Source organism: Rhinopithecus bieti, unplaced genomic scaffold (genome assembly GCF_001698545.2).
Source record: "Rhinopithecus bieti isolate Rb0 unplaced genomic scaffold, ASM169854v2 scaffold_32422, whole genome shotgun sequence".
NCBI lineage: Eukaryota > Metazoa > Chordata > Mammalia > Primates > Cercopithecidae > Rhinopithecus > Rhinopithecus bieti.
In genome coordinates, this window is record NW_016814631.1 from 1,290,150 (window position 1) to 1,304,330 (window position 14,181).

At 41.4% G+C, this 14,181-nt stretch overlaps 1 protein-coding gene across 1 annotated transcript in view; it reads left to right on the top strand.

The window, feature by feature from the left end:
• The window catches only part of FAT3 (FAT atypical cadherin 3), a 725,482-nt gene that overhangs the window by 622,631 nt on the left and 88,670 nt on the right, over positions 1 to 14,181 (top strand). The window contains exons 10-13 of the mRNA XM_017851631.1: positions 1,941 to 6,014; positions 9,250 to 9,446; positions 10,444 to 10,597; positions 13,916 to 14,149. Coding sequence (XP_017707120.1) covers positions 1,941 to 6,014; positions 9,250 to 9,446; positions 10,444 to 10,597; positions 13,916 to 14,149 — 4,659 coding nt within the window. The remainder of the gene's footprint in view (positions 1 to 1,940; positions 6,015 to 9,249; positions 9,447 to 10,443; positions 10,598 to 13,915; positions 14,150 to 14,181) is intronic.

The following is a 14,181-nucleotide window of genomic DNA, read 5'->3' on the forward strand; positions in this document are numbered from 1 at the left end:
AAAAAAAAAAAAAAAAAAAAAAAAAAAAACATAAATTATATTTGAGGTCAAAAGCTGGCTCCCCATCATCTCCACCGTAGCATATCTTGCTGGGTATGAAGAAATCTGCCGGGTGTGGAGTGAGGGAGGACTTACCTAGAAACTCTGCAGTGGGGCACCATAATCAGTGAACACCAAGATCCCTGGCTCCAGTAGCATTCATCAGTCAAGGTTGCATGTTGGTGCCATCACTGGAAGGTGACCATTGCTTAGTTGAAGTGATTTCCCCTACAAAGGTCTGTGAATCACCTGTTGGCCACTCAATTCTATGACACTATTCATTGCAGGCTTGAAAGTTTACTCATAAGATCATTGAACTTTTTATTGTTGTCATCATAAAATGGCCATGTTTAGGTTGCAAAGTAATAAATCATGCCGACATCAATGACAACATTGTTTAATATTCACATTTGGGGGGCTGGAATTAAAATGACCTCTTTATTAGATATACTTTGTCTTTTAAAATAAGCAAGTATCTTCTTGAAATAGATGTTACATGAACATGACCATTTTGTGTTCAGACATGGAAAACTATATAACTAGCATGTAGAAAGAAGTATGTAGAGACACCTTATAACTGCCCTGAAAATCTTGGTCCCTATTTTAATGATTCCAACATTTAAATTATATGCCTATCATACTACAATGTTCAAAAAGAAAGAAAAGTCCAGATAGAGTTGAATAACCAAGATCTTTAACTTTTGATTGGAAAGAATCTCAACATGGAAGTATGTGTGTTCTTTGAGAAGTATGAGAAAGCTTGATAAGAAAAGCAAAAACAACTTGATGAAGGATACAACTTCGCACTACCCACCGCCTTTCAGCTCTGTCGCCACCTACCTTCTTTACATACTCCACATTGTGTCTTCCTCATTCTTTATTCCTCTGTTATTTCTCTCATTCTCAACAATCTCAGATTTCGAACCAACACATATTTCTGAAGCAGAACTCTAAACTGCTGCAGTGTCATGGCCATAGCCCTTCCCCTGCCAGCTATGTCAAAGTGGGGTGCCCAGGTTTCAGTTTCACAAGGATTATGTCTCATGTTCTTGGTTACAGTGCTGGTTCAGATTCTTAACAGTTTCTTGGTACTCTAGAAACATCTCAAATGCTTGGTGAATAGAATGGTTACAGATTGAGCAAATGCCCTATAACTTTGTATGTTTACTTTTATGTCTAGGTGTGTGCATGTGTGCATTCAGAGGCATGGGAGAGGGGTAGAGCATGAGTGGAGAATAGAAGAGGAATCAGGAAAATTCCTCACACTTACAAGGCAAATGATGACCTGCCAAGAATTCTCCATGCCTGACTGAACAAACCCCTTCACCAAAGTGGTGTTTTGAATAAAATCATTTTTGATAGGGTGAAATAATACCAATTCCATGTAGTAAAGTTTGCTTTCGGGATAATCTGAAAACAACTGACTACTTTATAATGCTCTGAAACTATTCCCACAACCCTCTTTCTTTTAAACCTAGAAGAGAAAATATGACACTGCTACCTAAACCAGTGGCATTCATATGTGGGCTTCCCAATCTATCTGTCTTCTCACAAGGCTGGAAATAGGGAAATCCTACACATTCTTAGCAGAAAAAATCTCTCCTTCAGGCTCTCTTATTTACCAACTTGAATGACACAAGACTGTGTTATTGTCACTGTTGTTTTTAACCTGGATCTAGAAGCTACTGATCTGAAATTTACCATATAACTGGGAAGCTCATTTTTGTTGCTTTTCAGTACCCCTGAAAGAGAGGCCTCTCGTTTCAGAATGACACAGATGAGTACTATAATTGCTTTCTACTTGCCACATTGCAGTAAAGTACCTGTAGATAAAAAGCTAATCAAAAAGATTTCAGTGACCCACAATGTAACTCATTTCACCATTGATTTCTGTATTTTAGGGAACACTGGGAACACGTTTAAGATCGAACCGGTCCTAGGCATCATCACCATTTGCAAAGAACCAGACATGATGACAATGGGTCAGTTTGTCCTATCCATCAAAGTCACAGATCAGGGATCCCCACCAATGTCTGCCACTGCAATTGTGCGCATTTCTGTCACCATGTCTGACAATTCTCACCCCAAGTTCATTCACAAAGACTACCAAGCAGAAGTAAATGAAAATGTTGACATTGGAACATCGGTCATTCTAATCTCTGCCATCAGTCAATCTACCCTCATTTATGAAGTCAAAGATGGAGACATTAATGGGATCTTTACCATAAATCCATATTCTGGAGTCATCACCACTCGGAAGGCCCTGGATTATGAGCGCACGTCCTCTTATCAGCTCATCATTCAGGCCACCAATATGGCAGGAATGGCTTCCAATGCTACAGTCAATATTCAGATTGTTGATGAAAATGATAATGCCCCAGTTTTTCTCTTTTCTCAATACTCAGGCAGCCTAAGTGAGGCTGCCCCAATTAATAGCATTGTCAGGAGCTTGGATAACAGCCCACTGGTGATTCGAGCCACAGATGCTGACAGCAACCGGAATGCTCTGCTTGTGTATCAGATTGTGGAGTCGACAGCCAAAAAGTTTTTCACGGTGGACTCCAGTACAGGTGCAATTAGAACAATTGCCAACCTGGACCATGAAACCATTGCCCATTTCCATTTTCATGTGCATGTGAGAGACAGTGGTAGCCCCCAATTGACTGCAGAGAGTCCCGTTGAAGTCAACATTGAGGTGACAGATGTGAATGATAACCCGCCTGTTTTTACTCAGGCTGTGTTTGAGACTGTCTTACTTCTACCTACCTATGTCGGAGTGGAGGTTCTGAAAGTTAGTGCCACAGATCCTGACTCTGAGGTACCCCCTGAACTGACATATAGCCTAATGGAAGGCAGCTTGGATCATTTTTTAATTGACTCAAACAGTGGAGTGCTTACCATAAAAAACAACAACCTCTCCAAGGATCACTACATGCTGATAGTTAAGGTATCTGATGGAAAGTTCTACAGTACATCCATGGTCACCATCATGGTTAAAGAAGCCATGGACAGTGGCCTCCACTTTACACAAAGCTTCTATTCCACCTCAATCTCAGAGAACAACACTAACATAACCAAAGTTGCTATTGTCAATGCAGTTGGAAACCGCCTTAATGAGCCCTTAAAATACAGCATCTTAAACCCAGGAAATAAGTTCAAGATAAAATCTACCTCAGGGGTCATTCAGACGACTGGAGTCCCCTTTGACCGTGAAGAACAAGAGTTATATGAGCTGGTGGTAGAAGCCAGCCGTGAGCTGGACCATCTGCGAGTGGCCAGAGTGGTGGTCAGGGTTAACATTGAAGACATAAATGACAATTCTCCAGTCTTTGTGGGCCTCCCATACTATGCTGCTGTTCAAGTGGATGCGGAACCTGGGACTCTGATTTATCAGGTGACAGCCATTGACAAAGATAAAGGTCCAAATGGAGAAGTGACATATGTCCTACAGGACAACTATGGCCACTTTGAAATTAACCCTAATTCAGGGAATGTTATTTTAAAGGAAGCATTCAACTCTGACTTGTCCAACATTGAGTATGGAGTCACCATCCTGGCCAAGGATGGTGGAAAACCCTCTTTGTCTACATCTGTGGAGCTTCCCATCACTATTGTCAACAAAGCAATGCCTGTGTTTGATAAACCCTTTTATACAGCATCTGTCAGTGAAGACATCAGAATGAACACACCCATCCTAAGCATCAATGCCACCAGTCCAGAGGGCCAAGGCATCATATATATCATTATTGATGGGGACCCTTTTAAACAGTTTAACATTGACTTTGACACTGGGGTCCTGAAAGTTGTTAGCCCTTTGGATTATGAAGTTACATCTGCTTACAAGCTGACAATAAGAGCCAGCGATGCCCTCACTGGTGCTAGGGCTGAAGTCACTGTTGACTTGCTAGTTAATGATGTAAATGACAATCCCCCTATTTTCGATCAGCCCACATACAATACAACACTATCAGAAGCATCTCTTATTGGGACACCTGTTTTACAAATTGTCTCTATTGATGCAGACTCAGAAAACAATAAAATGGTACATTATCAGATTGTCCAGGATACCTACAATAGCACAGATTATTTTCACATAGATAGCTCAAGTGGCTTAATCCTGACAGCACGGATGCTGGACCATGAGTTAGTACAACACTGCACTTTGAAAGTCAGATCAACAGATAGTGGCTTCCCATCACTGAGCAGTGAGGTTCTGGTTCATATCTACATCTCTGATGTAAATGACAACCCTCCAGTTTTTAATCAGCTCATTTATGAGTCATACGTGAGTGAATTAGCTCCCCGGGGCCATTTTGTAACCTGTGTACAGGCCTCTGATGCAGACAGCTCTGATTTTGACCGGTTGGAATATAGCATTTTATCTGGGAATGACCGGACGAGCTTTCTGATGGACAGCAAGAGTGGAGTTATCACATTGTCCAACCACCGGAAGCAGCGGATGGAGCCTCTGTACAGTCTCAATGTGTCTGTCTCTGATGGGTTGTTCACCAGTACCGCACAGGTGCATATTAGGGTACTTGGGGCTAACTTGTACAGCCCTGCCTTTTCACAAAGCACATACGTAGCTGAGGTGAGAGAGAACGCGGCTGCAGGAACAAAGGTAATTCATGTTCGAGCCACAGATGGTGATCCAGGGACTTATGGGCAGATCAGCTATGCCATCATCAATGACTTTGCCAAGGATCGATTCCTCATAGACAGCAATGGGCAGGTCATCACCACAGAAAGGCTAGACCGGGAAAACCCTCTAGAAGGGGATGTTAGCATTTTTGTGAGGGCCCTTGATGGTGGAGGGAGAACAACTTTCTGCACTGTGAGAGTGATTATTGTGGATGAAAATGACAATGCTCCTCAGTTCATGACAGTGGAATATAGAGCCAGTGTCAGGGCAGATGTTGGAAGGGGCCATTTGGTCACTCAAGTTCAAGCCATAGATCCCGATGATGGAGTAAATTCAAGGATTACTTATTCCCTCTATAGCGAGGCCTCTGTTTCAGTGGCTGACCTCCTGGAAATCGATCCTGACAATGGCTGGATGGTCACAAAGGGTAATTTTAACCAGCTGAAAAATACAGTGCTTTCGTTCTTTGTCAAAGCAGTAGATGGGGGCATCCCCGTAAAGCACTCCCTCATTCCTGTCTATATCCACGTCTTGCCCCCTGAAACATTCTTGCCATCATTCACCCAGTCTCAGTATTCCTTTACCATTGCAGAAGATACAGCCATTGGGAGTACAGTGGATACCCTGAGAATTTTGCCCAGTCAGAATGTCCGGTTCAGCACAGTTAATGGGGAACGGCCAGAAAATAACAAAGGGGGCATATTCGTCATAGAACAGGAAACAGGCACCATTAAACTTGACAAACGCCTTGACCATGAAACCAGCCCAGCTTTCCACTTTAAAGTAGCAGCCACTATACCCCTGGACAAAGTAGACATTGTGTTTACTGTGGATGTAGATATCAAGGTATTGGATTTGAATGACAACAAGCCAGTCTTTGAAACTTCAAGCTACGACACCATTATAATGGAAGGGATGCCTGTTGGCACCAAACTCACACAAGTGAGAGCTATTGACATGGACTGGGGCGCCAATGGACAAGTCACTTACTCCCTCCACTCAGATTCCCAGCCCGAAAAGGTAATGGAAGCATTCAATATTGACAGCAACACGGGCTGGATCAGTACCTTGAAGGACCTAGATCATGAGACAGACCCCACATTCACCTTCTCTGTGGTGGCCTCTGACCTTGGAGAGGCATTCTCTCTTTCCTCCACGGCCTTGGTATCTGTCAGAGTGACAGATATAAATGATAATGCACCAGTCTTCGTGCAGGAAGTGTACCGAGGGAATGTGAAGGAGAGCGACCCACCGGGCGAGGTGGTAGCCGTCCTCAGCACCTGGGACAGAGATACGTCTGACATTAATCGCCAAGTGAGCTACCATATTACAGGTGAGTAAACACCCATAGTTTTCATTACGTGCTCTGCTTTATAAAGAAAGATGGAAGATGGCAGGGAGAAGAGTAAAGAGAGGAGGAAGATGGGATAAGGAGTCGAGTGTAATGAAGCCTCTCTGGAGCTGAGTAAAGGATCTCTGAGTAGATTGCATTTTTTGCTTGTTGGCTATTGCTAACTCAGCCTTAGTTTGGAGTACACAGGTTTGTCGTAAACGTGTTACCCACATTGGTAACTAGTCTTTGTGTCACCTCTTCCTATTTAAAAAGGAGTCCAGCCAAATATCTCAGTTGAAGGAATGAAAATAACAACTTTCTGGTGGAGAGGTTCTGCTTTTAAGCATGTTCCTTTTTTCTACCTTTTGCAATACTGAGCAAAACAAATGGCTTGATCACAATAGGCTTCACATGCACACTTCTCCTGGCCATAGCAACACATGTGCACCCACGTACACACATTAGATGGCATGGTTTGATCCTTCCCTGAGAAATCCTATATTATAACTACAAATCAAGGGGTATTTCTTCTGACAACCAAATTTTTTTTGGATTTCTTTTCTGTCTTTCAGACTAGCAAGTCGCAATTCAAGGGGAAAGCCAAGATAGACAAAGTCAGTCATTAGGAAGGCACAGAAAAATGTCACTGTTGCCCTGAGAGGCTAAGGATTTCATCTCAGAGTAGTTTCCCAGGGGGCAGCTGACCTTTAGCTGAAAGAGGAGAGGGTTGGCAGTGTGGGAATGTTCTTCCTAAAAACTATTTGGGGATGGGTTAAAACTAATATTTTGATGTTGTCACATTCAAAGGCAGAACATAAACAAAGTGCCAAAAGATTGTAAAGAATCATCAATACTTGCAGTCAGATGTCTTCCCTTTAGAAAAACTACATCATTCAGAGTGAAAAATGAATTAATTAGAATGCTCTTAGGACATAGACTCTGCTTAAGTATGTTAGTAGGAAAGTTAATTAATCACTGCAGAATAAGATCCACAGTAGAGCAAACGTGTCAATGCTTGGGGCTGTCACACTTTTCAGCATGATTCTCTTCCTTTTTCTTTATGGGACAGTTCTCTTGGTGATGTTTTCCCCTTGAAACACTATGCATTTTATGATTTATCTGAGACTTTCTGTTTTCATTAAAATATGTATTTCTGCAGTTAAAATGTGAAAGATAGTGTTGAAGAAAGAGGTGAGTGAAGCATCACTTTAATTCATTTGCATTTATTTTCAGAAAAAAAAAAGCTTCTTAGGCATTCTGAAGGGTCCTTTTCTATTTGGAAAAACTGTAAAATACTCAGCCTTAATTATTTATAGATAGCCTCTGAATTGTCAATGGATGATTTAAAGGGACTATCCCATTGACTTTAGCAAAGTAATGAGTACAGAATAGCTTAAAGCTACTGTTACTATTAGCAGTGCCAACCACCAACTGATTTTAATTAGATTTAACTTTTGCTCTTGATGTAACACAACTTGGCTGTGCTGCCTCCGATTAACAAAGTACCATTAATCATTTCATGTAACAAAAGAACAGTGTGGGCCTGCACTGAAAGCATTTAATAGAGAGGTTAAATTTGTGTGCGTTGAAATAATATTCAACTAAAGTATAATTGAATCCTGGCCAGTGGTGGAGGAAAGTGATATCCCAGGGAGGACCCTGAAGCTCCCTAGAGCAGGGTTGCTCAGCCACACTGCTATTGACATTTGGGGCCAGACAATTCTTTGCTGAGGGAGGCTGTCCTTTGCACTGTATGATGTTTGGCAGCATCCCTGGCCTCTACCCACTAAATGCCAGTAGCACATACCACCACCATCACTTCCCTCCCACCAAAGTGACAAGCAAAAATGTCTCCAGACATTGACAAATATCCCCACAGAGGGGATGGGCACAGTCGTCCCCAGTTGAGAACCACTGCCCCAGAGGAATATGCACCTCTCACCTTTTCTACACTGTCTGGCTGATTTGGTTTCATTGTATTCCACTGTGACTTGCCCCCACTCCCAGTGCTGAGGCCCTCAGAGTAAGCAGCCCCTTGCCTTATAAGCAAGAATGTGGTCTGGCACTCAGAATCCCACTCCGTCTCTTCAGTAGGACCCTGATATTTGCCCTCTGCTTTGTAAAGATTCGTTGTAAGTAGAGGATATGGCTCCACGTTTTCAATGAAGTAGTAGTCAGTATGCAGTATAGTTTCCTTATTTGTTTATTTTCAGTCTTTCCCTCCAGAATGTGATCTCTGCCGTGACAGCAGATATCTTTGCTGGTTTTGTCCACTGACATAGCCCTGCTGCCTAGAACAATGCCTGGCCCAGAGTATATGATAAATACTTGAATGTCCAAATAAATGAAATAGTGATCATCAAACCTGACTCCTGACTTATTGCCAGCGGTCTTGCCCAGTCTTTCTCGGTATCTGAAATGACATTTTTCCCCTCTTGCAGATTATGTCAAGGTTGTGATCTTCCTTCCTCCTCCTGTCTTGTTCCCCAAGCTGCTTTTGCCCCCATGTACCTTAATGATGTGGAAAAGTCATATTGCTGGGACCGCTGTCAGTGCTTCAGCATCTTAAAAAGCTGTTCCACTTCATCTGTTTTCTTTTCTTCCATGTTCCCCAGCTTCACTCTGATACATTTGATCTAATTGCAATGCTTATCTTTGAACTGCTTTTTAAATGACCCCTCATTAGGGCTATTTAACACTAATGGGACTTCCTCTGTCGTGAAAACTTTTCTCCCCCAAACTCCAGTTCTTATGAGAAGAGCGCAGCTCTATGATAAAGCCTTCATTAAAAGATTCCTTAATAGAACTAACTGCCTTTCCTTGACTGCATAATCAACGGCTAATGAAATTGTCTTGGTAACAAGAGCTAGAGTGTTTTACATCCTCTCTTGAGACTAAGTGGAAAGACAATTGTGTCAGCCTGAGAAGACCATTGATTGTTCACAGTTTGAATTTGATTGTTCTTAAGGGGAACTAAACAAGAGATCATCTCCAGCTTCTCTAAGTGGATTTTATTATCTTGGAAAGTTACTGTTTTGCTTTTCACAGAAGCCAAGCATGTAAATATCATGCTTTGTTGCCCCAGAATCAAAGGGAGTTTCAGTATCTTTTTAGTATCCTAAATGATACAGTTTGAGGAGTACCTGGATGACTCCACATGCACCTCTCAAGATAGGTGTAGATTAAGACATTTCATTGCACATCTTCAAAAGCTCTTCTGTTTTTTTAACTGCAGGAGGAAACCCTCGAGGAAGGTTTGCCCTGGGCCTGGTGCAAAGTGAGTGGAAGGTCTATGTGAAGAGGCCTCTAGACAGAGAAGAACAGGACATTTACTTTCTCAATATCACTGCCACTGACGGGCTTTTTGTCACACAGGCCATGGTGGAAGTGAGCGTCAGTGATGTGAATGACAATAGCCCAGTGTGTGAGCAGGTGAGATTTGGGAATAGGGCTCTGCTTTTACTGTGCTTCTCCAAAATTAAATCAAAGCCCATTTCACTTTGCTTCTTAAGGCCAGGAAAACTTCTGCTCTTATCTGCAATTGGGTATAAGAGGGTAGGAGGTGACGTTTAGGAAGAAATATTGAAAACACGAAAAGAGTATAGGTAGTAAGATCAGATACCTAATTTTGTACCCTGCCCCCACCAAAAAAAAAAAAATGTCTTAAATAATTTTTTGAGTAAGTCATAAAGCACTTTAGTACTTATTCTGTTTAAATCACTGATATCATAAAAGAGAAATGGACCACTCTACAGGATGTTAACTTGTTTATATAAGTTTACACATTTGGTTAGTGGTAATGTTGGTGCTGAACACTGGTCTCCAGTTCCTTGTGAAGCGGCCTTTCTACTACTATATAAAACATAATGTCAATGCAAGGTACAAGTACTAGATTTTATGTTTTCGCATACCGAAATTAAATCACTATTTATTCTTTTCTATCATGTAGACCGAGAGACAATATTGATGTCCTATAGATTAGAAAAGTATTGCAAATAGATTTAGTCTCTCATACTAATGCCAAATGCTGGTAGTGGCTCTTTAAAGAGTTGAAGAGAATTCCTAGGACTCATTGGGGCTCAAGAGAAAAACAGACAAATATGGTCAATGTGTGGTGTGTGTTATGGTTCCACAAGAGTGGGGATGTTCTTCTGTTTTCTTTGCCATGGTACTCTTAGTGTCTAGAATGGTACTTAACGCATAGTAGATGCTCAATAAATATTTGTTAAATGAATAAGCATGGGAGTGGTAGAGTAGCAGATATATGATGTTTCATAATATATTGTAATATGTTTCTGTAGTGAAGGAAAAAATAACAAAAGCTAAATTATATAAATGAATTTTTAAAGAAATCCTATATAATGCTAAATATGGCAATTGCCCCCACAAATACTAATTATTTTTATTACCTTTCTTCACCTCTGTCCAGGTTGCATATACAGCATTACTTCCTGAAGACATTCCATCAAATAAAATCATCCTGAAAGTCAGTGCAAAGGATGCTGATATTGGATCCAATGGAGATATACGATACTCACTCTATGGATCTGGAAACAGTGAATTTTTTCTAGATCCAGAAAGTGGTAAGCTGAAATTTATTCTTTGGGTAAATGTCATTGTTAATCCATGAGAGAAGTTAAACTTACGTGGTCTCATCACTAGTAAATAGTTAGTAGTATACTTGCTCTTATAGGGATGGAGGGAAAATTTCCCTTCCATCCTTTCTGAATGTTTGCTGAAATGAACTGACCACAGACAGATTGACAGGAGAAAAGGCATATAGATTTACTTATGTGAACACGGGTACCACAGCCCCAAAAATAAGAGACTCAAAGAAGGGTGAGATGGTTAAGGCTAGGGGAGAGGGAAGTTGGGGGACTGTAGGCAATTTTAGAGGAGTAGTCAATGATTTTTAGGAGAAGTGAATAACCTGGAGGGCATCCATTATTCTGTAAATAATTCTCCTAGGAAACTCAATGGAACTGGAAAAAGTTGGGAAGGTAAGGGATTGAACTGACTGTGAACAAAGGTTATCTAGTTATGCAGATAAAGTCTCCCAGTTAATCTCTCGGAGCTGCCCTCAGAAGAAGAGCTGGAAAATCTGTCTGGATGTGGTGATGACTTTTAGTCTCTTTGTCTCTTTTCTCTTCTCTAGTGGTCAATCTTTCCCGGCTGTTTGATGAGATTTCTATGCAGGGGGATCCTAAGACAAATGCATTTCTTTTGGAAAGAAGTTTTCTTAGTCAGATGAGGAAATTTCAAAGAGAGTCTTCACCTGCACTTGAGAGAGATGAGGGTAATAAGAGAAAGTTTGAAAGTTCTTGGTTCTAAGGCAGCTTTAAGGCCTTCCAAATTTTTTTTAATTGAAGGTTCTCAGCATGCCAAAGCATGATACTTTGGGGTATCATCCTCTGCACCCCAAGAATATGATGCTCAGTATCTTGGGCTCTAAGAAATTATAGGAGCACATCCAAATATGGGTGCTCTGGACCACAGAAACTTTTTATTTCCTTTGTAAAACTTGCCCAGACTTTACCTACATTTATTAGCATCAAGTAAGGAGACATCTCTGTTTGCTTCTCTTGTTTCTCATATCTGTAAGTTTTAAGGTATATGCTCGTAACAGGTATAAATGAAGTTATATCACAAATGCAGGTTGCCATAAAAACCAGACAGCAATTCATAGGAAGGAGAATTTTTCTCACTTTGAAATGTCTTTAGGGTCCCTTTCTGGTTCTTATTAACACAATTGTCTAGTTTTTATCAAACTTGCTTGCCTAGTTTATCCAAACCTATGAGCCCTCAGATTTGCTTGGTTGTACATTCAGGTAAAATTGATAAGGTACTAAAGGCAGATGCCTGCATTGAAGGCCAGAGCTAATGGAAAAGCCTTTTATATGGAGGCAAATTATTTTAGTTTTGTAGATTGGATGACCCATCTGATGACATTTTTAATTTAAGCATAAAGATTGGCTGGCTTGCATATTTTCAGTGTTGTGTTGATTCTAGTGAACAATAACTGACTATTGAGCCTCCAAAAAGGTAGTGGCTCCTCCCTGCCCCACTCCCATAAGAAGTTGCATCCTACAAGGAAGCACTGACTTAGCTTCATGGGAATATAGTACTCACCTATATGGGCCTGATGATTATCTATTCAATAGGTAATATTTATTGAGTAGCCAGTAGACATAAAAGCACTTTATGGGATATTTGTGGTAGACTCCAAGATAAACAAAATAAATCATGCCCAAGGGATATTATAATCCAGTAGGGAAGACAGGCAAGTAAACTAATAATAATAATGTAAGGCACAATGAAATGAGTGTTCAGGAGAAACATAAGGGGAGCCATATCTGGGCACAGATGAAGATGTAACTAATATTCTGATAAGACAAGGAAACTGCTTAAAGGAAGAACTAGCATTTGAACTGAGTCAGAATTCCCAGTGGCTTAAACAGGAAACTGCAAGTTGTAGGAACAGCATGAGCACAGAGCATAGCGCATCCAGGTAATGTCATATACAAAAGTGGAGGGAAAACTACTTTAGGCCAGATTGTGGAGTGTCTTGAATGTTCCAATCAAATGCCCTGGATGCTTTTTGAGTAGGAGAGGGAAATGATCCAGCCTGTATCCGAGAACTGGCTGGCCATGGCCAGGAAGCTAAAAGATGAACTCCTTTAATAAATATAGGTAGCTTCGGCCAGGCGCAGTGGCTCACGCCTGTAATCCCAGCACTTTGGGAGGCCAAGGCAGGTGGATCATGAGGTCAGGAGATCAAGACCATTCTGGCTAACACGATGAAACCCCGTCTCTACTAAAAATACAAAAAAATTTAGCTGAGCATGGTGGTAGCCACCTGTAGTCCCAGCTACTCGGGAGGCTAAGGCAGGAGAATGGTGTGAACCCGGGAGGCGGAGCTTGCAGTGAGCAGAGATGGTGCCACTGCACTCCAGCCTGGGTGACAGAGCAAGACTCAGTCTCAAAATAAATGAATAAATAAAATAAATTAATAAATTAATAAATATAGGGGCTTCATCCAAATAATATCTACTCATTTTATTTAGGAGTAATAATATTTCATGAGTCATATTTTCCACCAAATAACATTTATTCAGGTTTGTCACTGTGCTTGTTGTCATTATCTTGTGAAACTTAAACAACAAAAATATCTGCACACAAGCTGGTATCCAGCACCAATACAGCTATTCCAGTGGTTAAAATACAGACATAACATTGCTCCATGTGGGATGCTAAGGAGCTGCTTTTCCATGCTCCTCAAGTTTTCTCCCACTTGACTCCTCCCGAAGCAACGTCAGGCCCTTCCACAATCCAGCAAGTTAAGGGTTAACCTTTGCACAATCGGGGTCCTTCAAGACCCTGCTCCCCTAAAGCCAGCTTCTGTTTTCATTACCTGTTTTCCTGCAAATGATGGAGTAAAAAGTTGAATATCTGGAGGCGAAGAGACTGCCCTTCTGGGTCTGTGGGTTGTTGACAATATTGACCATCAGAGAGCTAGAGATACAAGTCCATTCTCTGTGTGTTTTCTGGACATATAGCAGAAATCCAGAGACTGATCTCCAGTGTAGATCTTGAGAGGTTTAAAGAGGTTTGAGGCTTCTCCATGTAGCCAAAAGAAAGAGCCCCTTATACCAGAGGTTTCGAAAAGGGATTAATTAATTTGAAGGTCACACAGCTGTTTTGTTTTTGCATCTAGAATCCCATACATCTTTCCATGACACATAAATTGTTGGATTTGCTACATTTTAAAGTATGGGACACCTGGGCCAAATGACATTAGTCCTTCCTATGTTGAGAATTGTGTATATAATTGGTCCTCTGCTCTCCAAAGAAAGACAGTTTTTAAAAACTCAGACCAATCGTGCTGCCATTTATTTTCACAGGCGAGTTAAAAACCTTGGCTCTGTTGGACCGGGAAAGGGTCCCTGTGTACAGCCTGATGGCCAAAGCCACTGACGGGGGTGGCAGGTTCTGCCAGTCGAACATCCACCTAATCCTGGAGGACGTGAATGATAACCCCCCTGTGTTTTCTTCTGACCACTACAACGCCTGCGTCTATGAGAACACAGCCACCAAGGCTCTGTTGACCAGAGTTCAAGCCGTGGACCCCGACGTTGGTAAGTCAGTTGCAGGCATCTCCCTGTCACAC